This window comes from Rutidosis leptorrhynchoides, chromosome 8 (genome assembly GCF_046630445.1).
Source record: "Rutidosis leptorrhynchoides isolate AG116_Rl617_1_P2 chromosome 8, CSIRO_AGI_Rlap_v1, whole genome shotgun sequence".
In the NCBI taxonomy this organism is placed as follows: Eukaryota; Viridiplantae; Streptophyta; class Magnoliopsida; order Asterales; family Asteraceae; genus Rutidosis; species Rutidosis leptorrhynchoides.
Genome location: NC_092340.1, coordinates 338,259,948 through 338,282,494, shown reverse-complemented (window position 1 = coordinate 338,282,494; position 22,547 = coordinate 338,259,948). Strand labels below are relative to the sequence as shown.

General features: G+C 34.8%; 3 protein-coding genes across 3 annotated transcripts; 1 reads left to right on the top strand and 2 right to left on the bottom strand.

The window, feature by feature from the left end:
* Nucleotides 1-1,028: 1,028 nt before the first annotated feature.
* LOC139864545 (uncharacterized) lies at nucleotides 1,029-1,721 on the top strand. The gene has a single exon (XM_071853129.1). It carries the CDS (start codon nucleotides 1,029-1,031, stop codon nucleotides 1,719-1,721), a length of 693 nt encoding a protein of 230 aa, XP_071709230.1.
* Nucleotides 1,722-3,099: 1,378 nt separating this feature from the next.
* On the bottom strand, nucleotides 3,100-6,919 carry LOC139862351 (calcium-dependent protein kinase 34-like). The gene is made up of 8 exons (XM_071850942.1): nucleotides 6,229-6,919; nucleotides 5,329-5,472; nucleotides 5,090-5,242; nucleotides 4,873-4,988; nucleotides 4,388-4,555; nucleotides 4,165-4,292; nucleotides 3,919-4,018; nucleotides 3,100-3,375 (listed from the first exon to the last, which is right to left on the bottom strand). Exons 1-8 carry the CDS (start codon nucleotides 6,917-6,919, stop codon nucleotides 3,268-3,270), a joined length of 1,608 nt encoding a protein of 535 aa, XP_071707043.1. The 3' UTR covers nucleotides 3,100-3,267.
* A 307-nt stretch (nucleotides 6,920-7,226) lies between these two features.
* LOC139865031 (pentatricopeptide repeat-containing protein At1g62350) lies at nucleotides 7,227-9,984 on the bottom strand. Its single transcript, XM_071853586.1, has 3 exons — nucleotides 9,673-9,984; nucleotides 8,449-8,810; nucleotides 7,227-7,761 (listed from the first exon to the last, which is right to left on the bottom strand). Exons 2-3 carry the CDS (start codon nucleotides 8,770-8,772, stop codon nucleotides 7,345-7,347), a joined length of 741 nt encoding a protein of 246 aa, XP_071709687.1. The 5' UTR covers nucleotides 8,773-8,810; nucleotides 9,673-9,984; the 3' UTR covers nucleotides 7,227-7,344.
* Nucleotides 9,985-22,547: the final 12,563 nt, after the last annotated feature.

Below are 22,547 nucleotides of genomic sequence, written 5' to 3'. Positions count from 1 at the left end.
GCAATCGGTGTGATTGCTTTAGTCCATGGCCAACTAGAGAGCTTTTTTATTGATTTTTCATGCTTAGGGTTACAGATTACAATAGGTATATTTATAGTGCTAATCAAAATTAGGAAACAAATCGAATAACTTGCTGGCTACGCATACTGTCGTGTTTTGCGACACTTTGTCGCGTTCCGCGACAAACTGCATCAGAACGTGACAAAGTGGTTCAGAACGTGACAGATTCTGACACCCACTTCTGCCACATTTGTCTCGTTTCAGTGCACTTTATCACTTTCTAGTCGTGTCGCGTTTTGCGACAAACCTCACTCAAACCCGATACCAGAACTCGACAATTTCTTGTTTTGATCTTCTCTGCAACTATCCAACACCTTAGCCTGCCAGTGGGTCGAAACATACATAAAGCTGAAAGTTGGGATCCTATTTTGGATAAAGCAAAAAAACGTGTTGCCTCATGGAAATCAAACCTTATCTCGATAGGCGGAAGACTCACTCTTATTAAATCGGTACTCGGATCGGTAGGCACTTATTGCATGTCGATGTTTAGAGCTCCCAAGAAAGTTATTGACAAGCTAGAATCGTTGAGAGCTTCCTTTTGCTGGGGTGAAAAAGATAATGCACGTAAAATACATTGGGTTAAATGGAGGTTGATCCTTAATCCTTTAGATCAAGGTGGTCTCGGTGTGCCTAGCCTTAATTCACTTAACTTGGCTCTTGTCGGATAAGAGTGCAAGCTGGGCTCAATTAATCACGGCTATACATGGATCAAGTCAAGGCGCTAATATTCCATGTGCTTCTAACGCTCACGGGACGTGGGCTTCCATTTCAAAAACTATTGATTTGCTTCACTCTCGTTACTTACTAGATGCTTCACTGCTTCGACTGAACATAGGAAATGGCTCCAAGGCTAAATTGTGGTTCGACCCGTGGCACAATGGGCTCCCTCTTTCATCATATTTTCCTAGACTTCTAGCGCTCGATTCTTATAACAACTCATCTGTTGCTGATCGATTGGTCAATAATACATGGAGATATTTTTGGAGAAGAAGCCTCGGTACGGTATTGAGGTGGAGAATCTACAACAGCTTAATCAAATTCTTAATTCGGTTACATTATCGCAAACTCGTGATTATTGGACTTGGAACGGTGACCTTTTCTCTGTTTCAAAGGCTCGCAAGCTCATTGATAAGCATGATTTGTCTCCTCACGTTAATGTCACAAAGTGGTGCAATCAAGCTCCTATAAAAATCAACATATTCATATGGCGCTTAAAGCTTTGCAGGCTCGCGACGAAGAAAAATCTTATTGCTCGTGGTATAGAGATCGAGAATTCAGGATGCTGTTTGTGTGAGGAAACTTTTGAAGATGAAAATCATATCTTCCTACATTGTGACACTAGCCATCAAATCTGGTCAAAAGTTGCTCAATGGACGAATATCTCGCTCCCGTCATGGTCTTCGTTGGCGAATTTATGGGCTTGGATAGACAGCGTTCCAATTCGTAAAAACAGACGACTCATTGTTACTATCATCATTTACGCGACGCTCTGGAATATATGGAGATTGCGCAATAGTATCATTTTTGAGGACACAAAGTTTCGAAAAAGTCATGTGATCGACTCGATTGTGGTTTCAAGCTTCAATTGGATATATGCTAGATTTAGTAAATCCTCTTGTAATTGGAACCAATGGTTGCAATATCCTTTACATTCCTTGTAATTTTTTTCTTGTATTTTTTCTAGCGTTTTGCTAGTTTTTTCAATAAAATTTCAGCCGTTCGAAAAAAAATAAGTACTCCGTAACTAATTACATGTTGTATACGGTAACTGGACTATTACGTAGGTAGTATTTTACAAAGAACGAATGAAATTATAAATAAAATAAAAAGTGTATATAACAATATTCAAAGTGGTAAGAAAATAACTAGCTACTTTGGTTTCCTTTTTGGTATTTGAAAGCTTAATGCTTTTAGCTTGAAAATGATTCTTAAAAGTTTTATTACCTTTAAGACTTTTTATATTTAATAAATAAATAAATAAATAAATAAAAAAAAAAACATGAGTTCTAAGAAAAGCGTTTACTATGTGACTAGACCTTAAATTGTAGTATAAGGCTACCCGAATACATTCGTTAATCACATTATATTCATGATCATCCAAAAATCAATGAAGCACTTGAGCATAGTCGGCTAGTCGCAGACACAAATCAAGGTTTGAAATAAGCTTAAGTGCACGCTATGACTTATATGAATGCATTCATTATATTCGTGACGAAATTCAAGTGCTCTCTTTCAAGTGGATCTCATGGAAGATTAAAGGGATCAAGATCAAATGGAACGTGTGGTTGTCCAACCCAAGTGCGTATATATTATAAGTCGTGGTATATAGATGCGTTCTCGGCATCTTAGTTATTTACTTGTATATTTAGCTTTTATTGCCTTCGTGTTTCTCATTGTATTTGGGATGTGCCAAAACGGTTCATTCCTTCTCGTGTAATTGTTCGTGTTATTTAATAAAATTTTCTTTTCAGAAAAAAATATATAATTTTAGGCAAGAAATTTATTAATATTGATACAAAAATATCCCGTGAGGTACCTTTAAAAAGAGTTAGAAACAAATCATGAAATAACTCATTTAAATCACGTACATCTAAGTAAAATACTCACCCTCACCCTCTCCTGAATGTGATAACAATGTGGTAGTTATTAATGATTTTGGTTGTACTTCTGCTTATATAACTATACAAATGATACATCATTATCATTATACACATGTTAAAAGAAAATGGGAGAAAAAAAAAAGACATGAAGGCACAAGCCAAAAAAACTAACTAAATTAAATGATAAAAAATTTGAAAAAATAACTCTTGATGTGGTGATCAAAACTTGATATCAAAAATAATTTCAGAATATGAATCCTAAGGAAACATTCTAAAAGACTGCAAAAGTATCAGCAAGCCATACTTTTGATTCTATATCCTGTGCATACAAATTGGAATTAATGTATCATCAAAACCAACCCAAAATACCCATTACAATTGTTGTTCAATATTATATCATCAAAAGCAACAAATATCAAGTTTCTTGATAAAATCCAATATTCCCACATTCTTAGTTCCCTCCAGTAGTTCCCTCCAGGCCCATTTTGAACTTTTGTTGCCACAATTAATCATCATCCTCACTTGAACACATTTGAAATATATATTTCCCGCAACGTATATATCCTCTTCAACCATGTGTAGCCTTAACTAACTAGCTTAATTGCTACTATGATTTAACGACGAATGATTGTCTTCGTTTCTTTGGATTCATTGTGTCGGCCTGGGTTTTTGATCTCATCATTGCCACAAATTCATCATAGTTGATCCGTCCATCCTACAAAATTAGAACATAGTCCAGTTAGAATTTGGCAATGTTGACATATTCACTTTGATAGAGGCGTGTCTGGGACATGTGCAAAGTGTACAACCGAACAGGTCACAAAATCTGGAAGGGCCAAAATTTTGAACATCCTGTATAATAATCATATAATTTACTGTATATAATTTTCCATAAATCAAATCAAGAAATTCATTTATCAAACAATATAATCATGAAAATTCGTTTATCAAATCAATAAAAACACGAATATTTGTTAATCAAACAAGTTGGTAAAAATATTTGTTTATATGAATTCAAAAGTTTTACATGTTAGGGGCCTATTTTGATGTCTCGAACAGGGTCTCCTAAATTAGTTAAAAGGCCTTGTACTTTGTAGTTGGTCGATTTGGGTCAATCCGACTCGACATGAAGCCAAAAAGTAGTTATCTTTGACCCAATAACCAACCTTACTTAATCCCAAAATAACCAACCATTGGACTATATCAGCAGTTTGTCTCCAGTGCATTTTGATCCTTATAACATAAGTTAGTTACTTACATGATCAGAGTCAACTTCAGATATAACCTCTTTTATATCCTTGTCGTCGGTCATCCCATATTCACGGAGAGCATGCTCTAATTCTTCTATTGTAATGTATCTGACAACAACAAAAAACCCATCACATACGATAAACATATATATTTTTAATGTCAAACTAGATCTGCATGTTCGTGTGTTTTTTAATTGCTTTCATTAGGTTGTATTTTGTTTGCTCAATCAAATCAGGTCATATTCTTTACATACCCGCTGTTATCTTTATCAAAATATTGGAACGCAGTGTACAGATGATCTTCTTTATCCATTCTATTCATATGCATTGTTGCTGTTATGAACTCTTCATAATCTATAGTTCCATTTCCATCTGCATCAGCCTGTTAAAATAATTCAAGAAAAGAAAAATAATTTCTATCAGCATATTTTGTAATTCAAAGAAAAAAAATTAAGTAACCATATTTGATTATCTTACAGCTTCCATTAACTGTTTGACTTCAGATTCGGTTAATCTCGTCCCTTGCTTCGATAGTCCATGTTTCAACTCCTCAAGTGTTATCGTTCCACTGTTATCCGAATCCATTCCTCTAAACATTTGTTTCAATCCCATTATTTCCTCCTCAGAAAGGCACCCTGCAATGACCTGTTCATACCCAAAATAATCTAAAATCAGATATTTGATTCCTTCTCAAGTTATTCATGTAAATATACATAGACTATGTGCAGTGATGGGCCAGATTTTGGGACGTGAAAGGTGTGCAACTGCACATGGTCCAAAAATGTAGTCCATTTATTTATAAGATTTTTAAAATATTAGTACATTTTTACAATATTATCGAACTTATTCTTATATATATGAAAAAAATTCGTGTACAAAGGGCTTTTGTTTTTGCTTATTGAACAGGGCCCTTAAAATTAACAAGACAGCTCTGTGCAATGTAATAATTAAATAGTACTTACCCGAAGTGCTACTTTCTTGAAATTATTCATGGCTTTGAATTGTTTTAGTCTGCCAAGAACAGCATTATCAAGCGGTGTATCAGGTGCTTCTCCATCTTCCATAATCCATGGATGAGCTGGGAAATACAATATTTGTTAAACAATGAATCTGGCTTTAAGATGTTGCCCAATTAAGTACTTTTTATTTTACATTTTTTATTTTCCTCTTATTACTTACAAAGAACTTGATGTGCTGTCAGCCTTTGCTTCGGATCTGAATTCAACATCTTCTTGACAAGATCCTTAGCGGGTGTAGATATCGAAGGCCAAGGATCACTTGTGAAGTCAATGTGACCACGCAAGATTGCATTGAATATCCCATGCTCCGATTCTGTATGATCACACCACATATTGTCATTTCTTAATTCATTTAAATCATTAAACTTGTAACTTTAACAAAATCCCGATTATAATCACCTGCCCAAAAAGGAGGAACTCCACTAAGAAGAATATATAACATGACCCCGATACTCCATATATCCACCTCTGGTCCGTATTTTCTTTTCAAGACTTCGGGTGCAATGTAATACGCACTTCCCACAATGTCTTTAAACACTTCACCTGCACCAAAACACAAACCATGAATATTGATCTTCAAATCTTCAAATGATTGATAATAACAAAAACAGTTAATGAAACATAGAGCAAATTAAACCGATGATCCTGTACTTTACACGAAATTACACCGCTAATTCTTATTTCTTGATAGTTGCAGTGATCATCCTTGACATTCTTATAAGTGCAAGTCTACAGTCCTTACCTCTAACGTTCTTTAAAAGCTCCGTTAAATTTTTTTTTTTTTTTTTAAAAACACACAAACCAAAATGAACTTGATATACCCCCTGTCTTAATAAAAAAACCAATCCTAGTCTGCAGAATAATCATAAGTTTATAACCATAACCATACATTAACCTTAACATCAGTAAATTGAAGAAAAACCTATGTCCATCCCAAAATGTTTCTTTTTAAAATTAAAATCTAAAAAAAATAAGAAAAAACAACATAATTGTAATCGTCACAACCCCATATATAATTTGATCATGAAATCGAGGTGTGGTCTGCCGGAAAGCCGACCTTTTCTTGTTCTAGTAGGCGTTACAGTATGAATTTCTTCGGTTAATTTTGTTGATATACACAGATTATCGGTAAATTGTTATACTTAACGGAGGCTTAACGAATGTTAGAGTTGGGGACCATAGGCATGCACTTGTGAGAATGTCAAGGATGATAACTCTCATTTTTAAGAGATATGGACTAGTGCTATAATTTCATGTACAGGGAGCGTCAATATAATTTACTCTTAAGTATATTATGACCTTGTTTGTAGAAAACGGAAAGGCCAAAGTCGGTAGCTTTAAGGGGAGCATTTTCATCCTTATTCAAAAGAAGGAAATTTTCAGGCTTAAGATCTCTATGAATAACACCCATTGAATGACACGTATGAACGATTTGAACAATAGTCCTAAGTAACGATGCTGCAGCCCTCTCCGTATAATGTCCCTTAGCGATGATTCGATCAAACAACTCTCCTCCCGCACACAACTCCATCACCAAATGTACCGAATGTTTGTCCTCAAACGCCCCCTTAAGCTCAACGATATTATTTTGGCCAGCCAAATGATGCATAATTTGTACTTCCCTCCTCACATCCTCAATATCTTCTTTATTAGAAAGTTTCCTTTTAGCTATTGTTTTGCATGCAAATTGTTTGCTTGTTTTCTTGCATGTGCATAAATGGGTGACACCAAATTGTCCCCTACCAAGCTCTTTTCCTATTGTGTAAGTTGTTCGAACATCTTCCATAGGTCGTCCTAACACTGTTCCAATCGGTGATTGTTTGCCATTTTTAGGTGCAGGTTGAGCGGTGGGGATCTTTTTAGGGGGCGCTGTCGTTGTCGTTGTGTTGGTTTGTTCGTCTGATTTGCCGCCTCCTTTTAAGGCTTTGGTAGCTTCGGATTCTGCGTTATTATTATCTGGAGGTTGATTTTGAGAACAACAGTTCCCCATTGGGATGGTTGGAGGGAAGGAAGGACCAGAGAGAGCAACAACACGAATGGGTCTTTGGGCGATCGATCTAACGACGTTAAGGTTTAAAGAGTTAGATAGGAATTAATGTTGAGAGAACAAAAAAAGATACAAATGATCAAGAAATATGGATGAATATTGGAGAGGGATTGTAGGAATTGAGATGGTGTAGATTATTGACTTATCAAATGTAGACCATTCTTTTAACCAGTCTTTTTGTATGTTATGAAAATACTTTTATATTTTGGGAAATCAGGAATCTTTAACATTACAAAGTTTTCTAGCCTCAAATAGTATTGCATCTTCTTAAAAGTTAATACTTATCATTGTAGTTTTCCTTCATTAGTATTCATCTGCAACACTAAAGTAATAGTACACTCAAAATTGTAGTAATTCGAAACTGCTACTTAGTTGTAGTCTCCCTCTTTGCTAGACGAGTAGTCATCGAACAGGTCTTCGGGTGGATCATATATGATCATATCTGGGAAAAGTTCCAAGAAATCATCTTTCACTTTCTCCCTTAATTCGGGATACTGTAAAAGTCCTTTCATGATGACACGATAAGGCAAAGACAACGGTGGGTCCGGAGCTCGTCTCATTTCATCATATATCATCATTGCCTCCAATGGTAATCCACTGTCCAAAAAAGCCCTAATAATGTCCCCAAATGTATGTTGATCAAAATGTACTTGTTCGTTCTTTAAATCTTGCCATACACGCTTCACCTCATCAATTTTCTTGTTTCTTGCTAGCATCATAAGCATGTCCCTGTAAAAGAACATATCTGGTCGGTACCATATCTCTTTCCGCACCACATCATATAACTGCACAATGAAACCTCATAAATCAAATTATACTTGCTCTGTATTATTAAAGAAGAAGAAGTTGAAAAATTGGACCACTGCTGCATTAGATATAAAAAAACCTATCTTTTTTTTCACTTTCCTAAGTAGAAATAGCCAGTCTCTATTTGAATTGACTACTCAGGTTCGTTAAATCTTGAAAAGTGCAACATTTGTATTGTATGATCGGTGATAAGATGATCGAATACAGCAGCAGAAGGATTATAATGAAGAAATTAAATTGTTGATATGTAAAATAACATCCTAATTCCACCTTTTTACCTCTTAAACCAACGCCCCCTTTATAACCAGATGTTATACAAATTTTGATGATTATAACAATTTAAAATAATGATGTGGCACTACTTATAGTTGGTTAAAAACAATTAAAAGAAAATCAAATGCACTATTGAAATAAGTAACATTTAACCAACTACGAAAATTTATACATAACATTATACAGGTAGACAGTGACATAGGTGACCCATGCCAAAATCCAACAAAGACTAGGTGCAACATAATCATTTTACTAGTCTCTGGTCACAAAATGCTATAACCCTAAAGGTTGTTAGGATTGGTAAAACGAATGAATCATTATGGGCAGTAAAAAAAGAGGGTGAAAATGGGTAATTCTTTTAAGCATTGGGTCAGAAAAGTAAGTAAACAAACCTTCATGGATAAAAAGACAAGGTCTTGTCTCTGGAATTCAAAAAGAACGGAGACAAGGTCAGATTTGAGAAGGCGAGAAACATGGGACTTCATGAACCGCTCGAGACGAACAGGACTGGATTGAAGTCTCTTGAGTTCTTTGGCTATAATCAAACCTTCTTTTCCAATTTCCTTTTTTCGCCTCCATATTGATAAGCTAGGGCTTGATGATGAGGAACACGAGCTTGTGATTGTATTAATGTGATTGCAATGTAGGGGACCCGATAATATTTTCAGATTTGATGATGAACTTCGTCGCAGAAGGGTTCGTACGTGATTGTACATAATTATGCTAATGAAATGCCCAATTGGTGTGCTTGAATCTAAACAACAAATAAAAAATTTATGAGATAGTGTGTTAGTTAAAATAGAAACAACAAAAACTAACTGAATAAAGAGAAGCATCATTAACAGACACAAATGCCACAATTTGAAATGAACTTATATGTATGCTTTGAAATTCAAAACTGTTGTTTTATTTAGCTCTAACTATAAAGAATTTACGTGTTCCACACATGATAAATCTAGCATATATACAACTTTCATCCTATTAGTTTAAACCAGCTTCGTGAAAATTGACCCACGGATAGACATGCCAAACCCATAAAACCGGTGAAAATTTGTCATATGTTATGAGATTTATCTAAGTAGTATACTTTTTAAACTTAAACAACTTGCTATTTTCAACAATCAATAAATCTGATCACTTTAGTTTTCACGCACTGGGAAATGTGTTAGTTTTATCATGTGCAATAAATCATAATAAAAATTTAAAGAGTGTGACTGCATTGCTACAATATGGTGTTCTCTGACTGTATTTGAAACGAGCGCGCCTAAAACCCCTCTGAATCAATTAAAAGGAAAAAAACTCTGTTCCTACTTTTACAAAATTCATATTTAACTATAAAAACAAGTTGTGTCAAGTGCAACACTTGAAATGCAAAAAAGTAAAAGTCAATGCAACTGCTTCCAACTAGTCCCTTAGGGTTTTAATAGAATGGAAAACTGAGGAGGGTTTTATTCATAAATAAAGGTAGGTAGACAACTTTGAGACAAGCAAAATTGATACTTTGTAATTACGTAATTAATTAACATATCATGATATATAATGCTCTTTTCAGATACTGTATTTACCTCGATTCAAAATGTAAAGTAATTTAATTTAATTTATATATTACTCCATACCTGATGAAAAGAACCCTAGTATAATGTGCTTTTGTGATTTTCTCTATTGCTGAGCAGCTTTGGCCATCAATTGAAGAAACAATAGCAAATATTCGAATTTGTCGCCGTGGTACCGTCGTTGCTACTTACCGGCCATCGCCGCCGCCACTATCGGTAAGTGAGAAACAGAGAGGAAAAGTATGGTTAAATATCGGAACGTGCTTCTCGTAACCAATTTGAATTGATCGGATTAATTTACCTATATTAACATAACACTGACATTTACGATTAGCACATATATTTCGTAAATTAGCAGAATTGTGGGGAGTGGGACGAAAAATGGTGCAGTGAAGTTGCGAAATGGCTGTGAAAAAAATTGTGGGTGATGTAAACTAGTCGTCTCACTTACGGATGCAATGGCCACCATATGGATATCCACCCACTTGGTAATAGATATGGTGAAAATATAAATACGGATATGGATAAACCTTAACGAATATGGATATGGATGAAAAGTTTCATCCATGAATATATCCATTATCACTCAAAATACATATACAAATATATAAATACAGATATATGCGTACATATTTACGATTACAAGTTTATTTACCGTTTAATTTACATTTTTTTTTTCAACCCATAATGCAATAACTATAACTATAATATATTATAATAAAACACATATATCCAATAACATTCTTATGGATAGATTTTAATTATGTCATGTCATATTTATTTTTGCTATACTACGTTTTTATTTTAATCAAATATTAGAAAATATTATAAGATTATTTTAACATCTATTGGATATCCATTAACCCGCTAAATTCCATAGATATGGATATAGATGGATGACCTGAAACTAAATGGATATGAATATAGATATGGATGAACAAAAACTAAATGGATATGGATATGGATATGGATACGGCATCACCCGATCCATATCCGATCCATTGCCATCCCTAGTCTCACTCGTTAAAGACAAAATTAAGGTGCTTAATGTTTACCTAAAATTTAATGGATGATTAGGGTATCATGTTGTTCTAATGTTTTAAAATATCGCATTATTGGTCCCTAAAAATAACATACGAAGTACATTTTTTTTGTAACGTTAAAATCTATTATTCAACTCATTAGCAAGCTTCTAAGTAACACAATCACCAACTTTATAACGAATACATCATTCAAATGTTACATGAAATATTACAACAACTTCTACTTGTTAACCAATAAGAAGAAAAATTACAAATAGAGTAAAAAACAAAGCTCTTCTTCATCGTGCGAGGTTGAAATATAGTGTTATTTCGGAGTTTTCAAATGTGCCATAATAAGCACGCGATGATATATAACATACTCTTCTTATTCATTGACGCATGTCAATCTTCACATCACATTATCCATTCAACCAAGCGAAGAAAACTGGCTATTGAACACCAACCCAAATGCGAATCTTTCTCCATAAATTCAATGCAATGGAACACGAAAACATGCTATGGTCTAAACTTTTCACTTGTCAATCACATAAAATGTAGTGACCCGAACTTTTCCATATTTATATATATATTAAATGAAATTGTTATTTACATGATTAAGTGTTTCCAACATATTAAGCAATCAAACTTGTTAAGACTTGATTAATTGAAATAGGTTTCATATAGACAATTGACCACCCAAGTTGACCGGTGATTCACGAACGTTAAAACTTGTAAAAACTATATGATGACATATATATGGTTATATATATATAGTTAACATGATATTATGATAAGTAAACATATCATTAAGTATATTAATAATGAACTACATATGTAAAAACAAGACTACTAACTTAATGATTTTGAAACGAGACATATATGTAACGATTATCGTTGTAACGACATTTAATGTATATATATCATATTAAGAGATATTCGTACATCATAATATCATGATAATATAATAATTTAAAATCTCATTTGATATTATAAACATTGGGTTAACAAAATTTAACAAGATCGTTAACCTAAAGGTTTCAAAACAACACTTACATGTAACGGCTAACGATGACTTAACGACTCAGTTAAAATGTATATACATGTAGTGTTTTAATATGTACTCATACACTTTTGAAAGACTTCAAGACACTTATCAAAATACTTCTACTTAACAAAAATGCTTACAATTACATCCTCGTTCAGTTTCATCAACAATTCTACTCGTATGCATCCGTATTCGTACTCGTACAATACACAGCTTTTAGATGTATGTACTATTGGTATATACACTCTAATTATCAGCTCTTAGCAGCTCATGTGAGTCACCTAACACATGTGGGAACCATCATTTGGCAACTAGCATGAAATATCTCATAAAATTACAAAAATATGAGTAATCATTCATGACTTATTTACATGAAAACAAAATTACATATCCTTTATATCTAATCCATACACCAACGACCAAAAATACCTACAAACACTTTCATTCTTCAATTTTCTTTATCTAATTGATCTCTCTCAAGTTCTATCTTCAAGTTCTAAGTGTTCTTCATAAATTCCAAAAGTTCTAGTTTCATAAAATCAAGAATACTTTCAAGTTTGCTAGCTCACTTCCAATCTTGTAAGGTGATCATCCAACCTCAAGAAATCTTTGTTTCTTACAGTAGGTTATCATTCTAATACAAGGTAATAATCATATTCAAACTTTGGTTCAATTTCTATAACTATAACAATCTTATTTCAAGGGATGATCTTACCTGAACTTGTTTTCGTGTCATGATTCTGCTTCAAGAACTTCGAGCCATCCAAGGATCCGTTGAAGCTAGATCCATTTTTCTCTTTTCCAGTAGGTTTATCCAAGGAACTTAAGGTAGTAATGATGTTCATAACATCATTCGATTCATACATAAAAAAACTATCATATTCGAAGTGGTAAACTAGTAATCACTAGAACATAGTTTAGTTAATTCTAAACTTGTTCGCAAATAAAGTTAATCCTTCTAACTACACTTTTAAAATCAACTATACACATGATCTATATCTATATGATATGCTAACTTAATGATTTAAAACCTGGAAACACAAAAAACACCGTAAAATCGGATTTACGCCGTCGTAGTAACACCGCGGGCTGTTTTGGGTTAGTTAATTAAAAACTATGATAAAATTTGATTTAAAAGTTGTTATTCTGAGAAAATGATTTTTCTTATGAACATGAAACTATATTCAAAAATTATGGTTAAACTCAAAGTGGAAGTATGTTTTCTAAAATGGTCATCTAGACGTCGTTCTTTCGACTGAAATGACTACCTTTACAAAAATGACTTGTAACTTATTTTTCCGACTATAAACCTATAATTTTTCTATTTAGATTCATAAAATAGAGTTCAATATGAAACCATAGCAATTTGATTCACTCAAAACGGATTTAAAATGAAGAAGTTATGAGTAAAACAAGATTGGATAATTTTTCTCATTTTAGCTACGTGAAAATTGGTAACAAATCTATTCCAACCATAACTTAATCAACTTGTATTGTATATTATGTAATCTTGAGATACCATAGACACGTATACAATGTTTCGACCTATCATGTCGACACATCTATATATATTTCGGAACAACCATAGACACTCTATATGTGAATGTTGGAGTTAGCTATACAGGGTTGAGGTTGATTCCAAAATATATATAGTTTGAGTTGTGATCAATACTGAGATACGTATACACTGGGTCGTGGATTGATTCAAGATAATATTTATCGATTTATTTCTGTACATCTACCTGTGGACAACTAGTTGTAGGTTACTAACGAGGACAACTGACTTAATAAACTTAAAACATCAAAATATATTAAAAGTGTTGTAAATATATTTTGAACATACTTTGATATATATGTATATATTGTTATAGGTTCGTGAATCAACCAGTGGCCAAGTCTTACTTCCCGACGAAGTAAAAATCTGTGAAAGTGAGTTATAGTCCCACTTTTAAAATTTAATATTTTTGGGATGAGAATACATGCAGGTTTTATAAATGATTTACAAAATAGACACAAGTACGTAAACTACATTTATGATTGAATTATCGAAATCGAATATGCCCCTTTTTATTAAGTCTGGTAATCTAAGAATTAGGGAACAGACACCCTAATTGACACGAATCCTAAAGATAGATCTATTGGGCCTAACAAACCCAATCCAAAGTACCGGATGCTTTAGTACTTCGAAATTTATATCATATCCGAAGGGTGTCCCGGAATGATGGGGATATTCTTATATATGCATCTTGTTAATGTTGGTTACCAGGTGTTCACCATATGAATGATTTTTATCTCTATGTATGGGATGTGTATTGAAATATGAAATCTTGTGGTCTATTATTACGATTTGATATATATAGGTTAAACCTATAACTCACCAACATTTTTGTTGACGTTTAAAGCATGTTTATTCTCAGGTGAATACTAAGAGCTTTCGCTGTTGCATACTAAAATAAGGACAAGATTTGGAGTCCATGTTTGTATGATATTATGTAAAAACTGCATTCAAGAAACTGATTTCGATGTAACGTATTTGTATTGTAAACCATTATGTAATGGTCGTGTGTAAACAGGATATTTTAGATTATCATTATTTGATAATCTAAGTAAAGCTTTTTAAACCTTTATTTATGAAATAAAGGTTATGGTTTGTTTTAAAAATGAATGCAGTCTTTGAAAAAACGTCTCATATAGAGGTCAAAACCTCGCAACGAAATCAATTAATATGGAACGTTTTTAATCAATAAGAACGGGACATTTCAGTTGGTATCCGAGCGTTGGTCTTAGAGAACCAGAATTTTGCATTAGTGTGTCTTATTGAATTTGTTAGAATGCATTAGTGAGTCTGGACTTCGACCGTGTTTACTTGAAAAATGATTGCTTAACAAATTTTGTTGGAAACTATATATTTTTAACATGTGAATATTATGTGATATATTAATCTCTTAACGTGTTTGATATTATGTGATAGATGTCTACCTCTAGAACAAGTTCCATTAACTCACCTAATAATAATGAAGAGTCAAATGTAAATTGAAATGATTCGTGGACTGATTCACAAGTTCCCGAAGAGGAACCGGAGGAAGAGTCGGAACCGGAAGAAGAGTCGGAACCGGAAGAAGAATCGGAACCGGAAGAAGAAATAGAACCAGTGGGGAAAATAATAAAACGGTTAAGTAGAAGAAAATCTTCAACCAACCGATCAAAGTTAGTTATGGTCAATGGTGTTTTCGCCAAGGAAGCAAAGTATTGGGAGGATTACCAATTCTCCGATGAATCGGATTCCGACGAGAATTCCGATGATGTTATAGAAATTACCCCAACTGAATTTAAAAAGGCAAAAGAAAATAATAAGGGAAAGGGCATAAAAATAGAGAAATCTAATTCCAACCCCGATGAACTTTATATGTATCGTCAACCCCCGAAGCCCTTAAGTTGTAACAATGACCCGGGAACCTCTAAACCACCAGGTTTTTCTAAACCGTTGTGGAAAACGACAGCTCGTATTAGGAGAACATCATATATCCCTAGAAACTTGGCAAAACGAACCAAAACCGAAGAAGAAGAAACGAGCGAGTCGGAATAAGATAGTTGTATTCGTGTGGTGTAATATATGTAATATAGTGTGCTTATGCTTTATGATATATATAAAAATTTCTTGTATTAATAAGTATTTTTTTATGAATCTAACTCTTGTCTATTTTACAGTATAAAAACACAAAATGGATAGACAACCCAATATTTTAAGAGACCTACCCGGAGACATGATTGATGAAATCTTGTCTAGAGTCGGTCAGAATTCCTCGGCACAACTATTTAAGGCGAGATTAGTTTGTAAGACATTCGAAGAACGTTCCAAGAATGCCTTGGTTTATAAAAGGCTTTCGTTCGAAAGATGGGGGATATCACATTGGGAAATCCATAAGTTACGATGTGTTTACTTTGACGCATATATTGCGGGGAACCCAAATGCTATTTTACGCAACGGGTTAAGAAATTATTTTGACTCAATATATCCGAATATAGGACTTCGTGATTTAGAAAAAGCGGCTAACATGCAACATAAAGAAGCATGCTATGCTTACAGATTATTAATGTTCACTTCTCACCAAAGTGAGAACAAGAACATCGGGCTACAACTATTAAACAAAACGTTCCCACAAGTGACGGAGTCAGTAATTGGGGTAAGAAATGAGGTTTTTAGATTGTTACGGGACTGTTGGACATTACGTAACCCTCATACCTTTGACGACGTTACAACACGCTGTCTTATCAACGGCCATAACGGTTATGTTCCACAAGACCAAGGATGGGAAGTAGTCCTAGTAAAACCAGAATGCATGACTTGTTTCTGGACGTATGAATTACGTGTCTTTATTGCCTTTGCTGAACGACTTGTGTACTAGCTAGAATTATCTTCACAACTATCTTGTATCAAAGTTATTGTGTGCTATATTTCATGCTATATGTAAAATAAGCGGTATTGTAAGTTTGTAAAATATTGTGTAAAAGTTTGAACGCGAAATATTATTATAATCAGTTTTTCATATAGAATTGTAGTAGTTGAATTGTATATTAGCTACTAAGTATGAACTTAACGGGTAGGTACTACCCGAATTTAAACTTATAAAACGCTAATATGAAGAAAAAGCTTTTATAAATAAGTTCATATTACGCTACGAAATACTATTGACTACTCTTGATATTCTATATGATTAACTTGTTTCATTTGACTATTTTGAAGGAAATGGCACCGACTACTCGACACACCTTGAATATGAGCGAAGAGGAATTTCGTGCCTTTCTTGCTTCAAACATAGCTGCAGTACAGGCTGCGCTACATACCAACAATAACCTTGGATCTAGCAGTACAGGAAATCGTGTAGGATGCACCTACAAAGAATTCACTGCCTGCAAACCTTTGGAATTTGATGGAACCGAAGGACCGATCGGATTGAAACGGTGGACCGAGAAGGTCGAATCGGTGTTTGCCATAAGTAAGTGTACTGAAGAGGACAAAGTGAAGTACGCTACGCATACCTTCACAGGTTCTGCGTTAACATGGTGGAATACCTATCTAGAGCAAGTGGGACAAGATGATGCGTACGCACTACCGTGGTCAGCATTCAAGCACTTGATGAACGAGAAGTACCGTCCCAGAATCGAGGTCAATAAGCTCAAGACAGAACTTAGAGGGTTACGAACCCAAGGATTTGATATTACCACGTACGAAAGACGATTCACAGAATTGTGCCTATTGTGTCCGAGAGCGTTCGAAGATGAGGAAGAGAAGATCGACGCGTTTGTGAAAGGATTACCGGAAAGAATCCAAGAAGATATAAGTTCACACGAGCCCGCCTCCATACAACAGGCATGTAGAATGGCTCACAAACTAGTGAACCAGATTGAAGAAAGAATTAAAGAACAGACTGCTGAAGAGGCCAATGTGAAGCAAGTCAAAAGAAAGTGGGAGGAAAACGGTGATAAGAATCACCAATACAACAACAACAGCAATTACAACAATAATCGCAACAACTATCCCAACAATCGCAACATCAATCGCAACTACAACAAATGGCCCAACAACAACAACAACAACAACAGCAACTACAACAATCATCCCAACAACAATAATAACCGCAACAACAACAACAATCAGAAGCAGCTATGCCAAAGGTGTGAAAAGTATCACTCGGGGTTCTGCACCAAATTTTGCAACAAGAGTAAAAGAAATGGTCATAGTGCGGCGAAGTGTGAGGTCTACGGACTAGGGGTTAACAGAACGAAAGGAACAAATGGTGTCGGAACGAGTAATGGCGGAGCAAGTAGTGTCGGAGCAAGTTATGCCAATGTAGTTTGTTATAAATGTGAAAAACCGGGCCACATTATTAGAAATGGCCCGAACCAGGAGAACACGAATGGACAAGGCCGCAGAAGAGTTTTCAATATTAATGCGGCAGAGGCACAGGAAGACCCGGAGCTTGTTACGGGTACGTTTCTTATTGACAATAAATCTGCTTAGGTTTTATTTGATTCGGGTGCGGATAGAAGCTATATGAGTAGAGATTTTTGTGCTAAATTAAGTTGTCCATTGACGCCATTGGATAGTAAATTTTTACTCGAATTAGCAAACGGTAAATTAATTTCAGCAGATAATATATGCCGGAATCGAGAAATTAAACTGGGCAGCGAAATATTTAAGATTGATTTGATACCAGTAGAGTTAGGGAGTTTTGATGTAATAGTTGGCATGGACTGGCTGAAGAAGGTGAAAGCAGAGATCGTATGTTATAAAAATGCAATTCGCATTGTACGAGAAGAAGGAGAACCCTTAATGGTGTACGGAGAAAAGGGCAGCACGAAGCTACATCTTATTAGTAATTTGAAGGCACAAAAACTAATAAGAAAAGGTTGCTATGCTGTTCTAGCACACGTCGAGAAAGTACAAACTGAAGAAAAGAGCATCAATGATGTTCCCGTCGCAAAAGAATTTCCCGATGTATTTCCGAAAGAATTACCGGGATTACCACCACATCAATCCGTTGAATTTCAAATAGATCTTGTACCAGGAGCTGCACCAATAGCTCGTGCTCCTTACAGACTCGTACCCAGCGAGATGAAAGAACTGCAAAGCCAATTACAAGAACTTTTAGAGCGTGGTTTCATTCGACCAAGCACATCACCGTGGGGAGCTCCTGTTTTGTTTGTCAAGAAGAAAGATGGTACATTCAGGTTGTGTATCGACTACCGAGAGTTGAACAAACTTACCATCAAGAACCGCTACCCACTACCGAGAATCAACGACTTATTTGATCAACTACAAGGCTCGTCTGTTTATTCAAAGATTGACTTACGTTCCGGGTATCATCAAATGCGGGTAAAAGAAGATGATATTCCAAAGACTGCTTTTAGGACACGTTATGGTCATTACGAGTTTATGGTTATGCCGTTTGGATTGACTAACACACCAGCTGTGTTCATGGACCTTATGAACCGAGTGTGTGGACCATACCTTGACAAGTTTGTCATTGTTTTCATTGATGACATACTTATTTACTCAAAGAATGACCAAGAACACTGTGAACATTTGAGAAAGGTGTTAGAAGTATTGAGGAAGGATGTACGCTAAGTTTTCAAAGTGTGCATTTTGGTTGGAAGAAGTTCAATTTCTCGGTCACATAGTGAACAAAGAAGGTATTAAGGTGGATCCGGCAAAGATAGAAACTGTTGAAAAGTGGGAAACCCCGAAAACTCCGAAACACATACGCCAGTTTTTAGGACTAGCTGGTTACTACAGAAGATTCATCCAAGACTTTTTCAGAATAGCAAAACCATTGACTGCATTAACGCATAAAGGGAAGAAATTTGAATGGAAGGATGAACAAGAGAAAGCGTTCCAGTTATTGAAGAAAAAGCTAACTACGGCACCTATATTGTCATTGCCTGAAGGGAATGATGATTTTGTGATTTATTGTGACGCATCAAAGCAAGGTCTCGGTTGTGTATTAATGCAACGAACGAAGGTGATTGCTTATGCGTCTAGACAATTGAAGATTCATGAACAAAATTATACGACGCATGATTTGGAATTAGGCGCGGTTGTTTTTGCATTAAAGACTTGGAGGCACTACTTATATGGGGTCAAAAGTATTATATATACCGACCACAAAAGTCTTCAACACATATTTAATCAGAAACAACTGAATATGAGGCAGCGTAGGTGGATTGAATTGTTGAATGATTACGACTTTGAGATTCGTTACCACCCGGAGAAGGCAAATGTGGTAGCCGACGCCTTGAGCAGGAAGGACAGAGAACCCATTCGAGTAAAATCTATGAATATAATGATTCACAATAACCTTACTACTCAAATAAAGGAAGCGCAACAAGGAGTTTTAAAAGAGGGAAATTTAAAGGATGAAATACCCAAAGGATCGGAGAAGCATCTTAATATTCGGGAAGACGGAACCCGGTATAGGGCTGAAAGGATTTGGGTACCAAAATTTGGAGATATGAGAGAAATGGTACTTAGAGAATCTCATAAAACCAGATACTCAATACATCCTGGAACGGGGAAGATGTACAAGGATCTCAAGAAACATTTTTGGTGGCCAGGTATGAAAGCCGATGTTGCTAAATACGTAGGAGAATGTTTGACGTGTTCTAAGGTCAAAGCTGAGCATCAGAAACCATCAGGTCTACTTCAACAACCCGAAATCCCGGAATGGAAATGGGAAAACATTACCATGGATTTCATCACTAAATTACCAAGGACTGCAAGTAGTTTTGATACTATTTGGGTAATAGTTGATCGTCTCACCAAATCAGCACACTTTCTGCCAATAAGAGAAGATGACAAGATGGAGAAGTTAGCATGACTGTATTTGAAAGAAGTCATCTCCAGACATGGAATACCAATCTCTATTATCTCTGATAGGGATGGCAGATTTATTTCAAGATTCTGGCAGACATTACAGCAAGCATTAGGAACTCGTCTAGACATGAGTACTGCCTATCATCCACAAACTGATGGGCAGAGCGAAAGGACGATACAAATGCTTGAAGACATGCTACGAGCATGTGTTATTGATTTCGGAAACAGTTGGGATCGACATCTACCGTTAGCAGAATTTTCCTACAACAACAGCTACCATTCAAGCATTGAGATGGCGCCATTTGAAGCACTTTATGGTAGAAAGTGCAGGTCTCCAATTTGTTGGAGTGAAGGGGGGGATAGACAGATTACGGGTCCGGAGATAATACAAGAAACTACCGAGAAGATCATCCAAATTCAACAACGGTTGAAAACCGCCCAAAGTCGACAAAAGAGCTACGCTGACATTAAAAGAAAAGATATAGAGTTTTAAATTGGAGAGATGGTCATGCTTAAAGTTACACCTTGGAAAGGTGTTGTTCGATTTGGTAAACGAGGGAAATTAAATCCAAGGTATATCGGACCATTCAAGATTATTGATCGTGTCAGACCAGTAGCTTACCGACTTGAGTTACCTCAACAACTCGCAGCTGTACATAACACTTTCCACGTCTCGAATTTGAAGAAATGTTTTGCTAAAGAAGATCTCACTATTCCGTTAGATGAAATTCAAATCAACGAAAAACTTCAATTCATCGAAGAACCCGTCGAAATAATGGATCGTGAGGTTAAAAGACTTAAGCAAAACAAGATACCAATTGTTAAGGTTCGATGGAATGCTCGTAGAGGACCCGAGTTCACCTGGGAACGAGAAGATTAGATGAAGAAGAAATACCCGCATTTATTTCCAGAAGATACGTCAACACCTCCAACTGCTTAAAATTTCGGGACAAAATTTATTTAACTGGTAGGTACTGTAGTGACCCGAACTTTTCCATGTTTATATATATATTAAATGAAATTGTTATTTACATGATTAAGTGTTTCCAACATATTAAGCAATCAAACTTGTTAAGACTTGATTAATTGAAATAGGTTTCATATAGACAATTGACCACCCAAGTTGACCGGTGATTCACGAACGTTAAAACTTGTAAAAACTATATGATGACATATATATGGTTATATATATAGTTAACATGATATTATGATAAGTAAACATATCATTAAGTATATTAATAATGAACTACATATGTAAAAACAAGACTACTAACTTAATGATTTTGAAACGAAACATATATGTAACGATTATCGTTGTAACGGCATTTAATGTATATATATCATATTAAGAGATATTCGTACATCATAATATCATGATAATATAATAATTTAAAATCTCATTTGATATTATAAACATTGGGTTAACAAAATTTAACAAGATCGTTAACCTAAAGGTTTCAAAACAACACTTACATGTAACGGCTAACGATGACTTAACGACTCAGTTAAAATGTATATACATGTAGTGTTTTAATATGTATTCATACACTTTTGAAAGACTTCAAGACACTTATCAAAATACTTCTACTTAACAAAAATGCTTACAATTACATCCTCGTTCAGTTTCATCAACAATTCTACTAGTATGCATCCGTATTCGTACTCGTACAATACACAACTTTTAGATGTATCTACTATTGGTATATACACTCCAATTATCAGCTCTTAGTAGCCCATGTGAGTCACCTAACACATGTGGGAACCATCATTTGGCAACTAGCATGAAATATCTTATAAAATTACAAAAATATGAGTAATCATTCATGACTTATTTACATGAAAACAAAATTACATATCCTTTATATCTAATCCATACACCAACGACCAAAAACACCTACAAACACTTTCATTCTTTAATTTTATTCATCTAATTGATCTCTCTCAAGTTCTATCTTCAAGTTCTAAGTGTTCTTCATAAATTCCAAAAGTTCTAGTTTCATAAAATCAAGAATACTTTCAAGTTTGCTAGCTCACTTCCAATCTTGTAAGGTGATCATCCAACCTCAAGAAATCTTTGTTTCTTACAGTAGGTTATCATTCTAATACAAGGTAATAATCATATTCAAACTTTGGTTCAATTTCTATAACTATAACAATCTTATTTCAAGTGATGGTCTTACTTGAACTTGTTTTCGTGTCATGATTCTGCTTCAAGAACTTCGAGCCATCCAAGGATCCGTTGAAGCTAGATCCATTTTTCTCTTTTCCAGTAGGTTTATTCAAGGAACTTAAGGTAGTAATGATGTTCATAACATCATTCGATTCATACATAAAAAGCTATCATATTCGAAGTGGTAAACTAGTAATCACTAGAACATAGTTTAGTTAATTCTAAACTTGTTCGCAAATAAAGTTAATCCTTCTAATTACACTTTTAAAATCAACTATACACATGATCTATATCTATATGATATGCTAACTTAATGATTTAAAACCT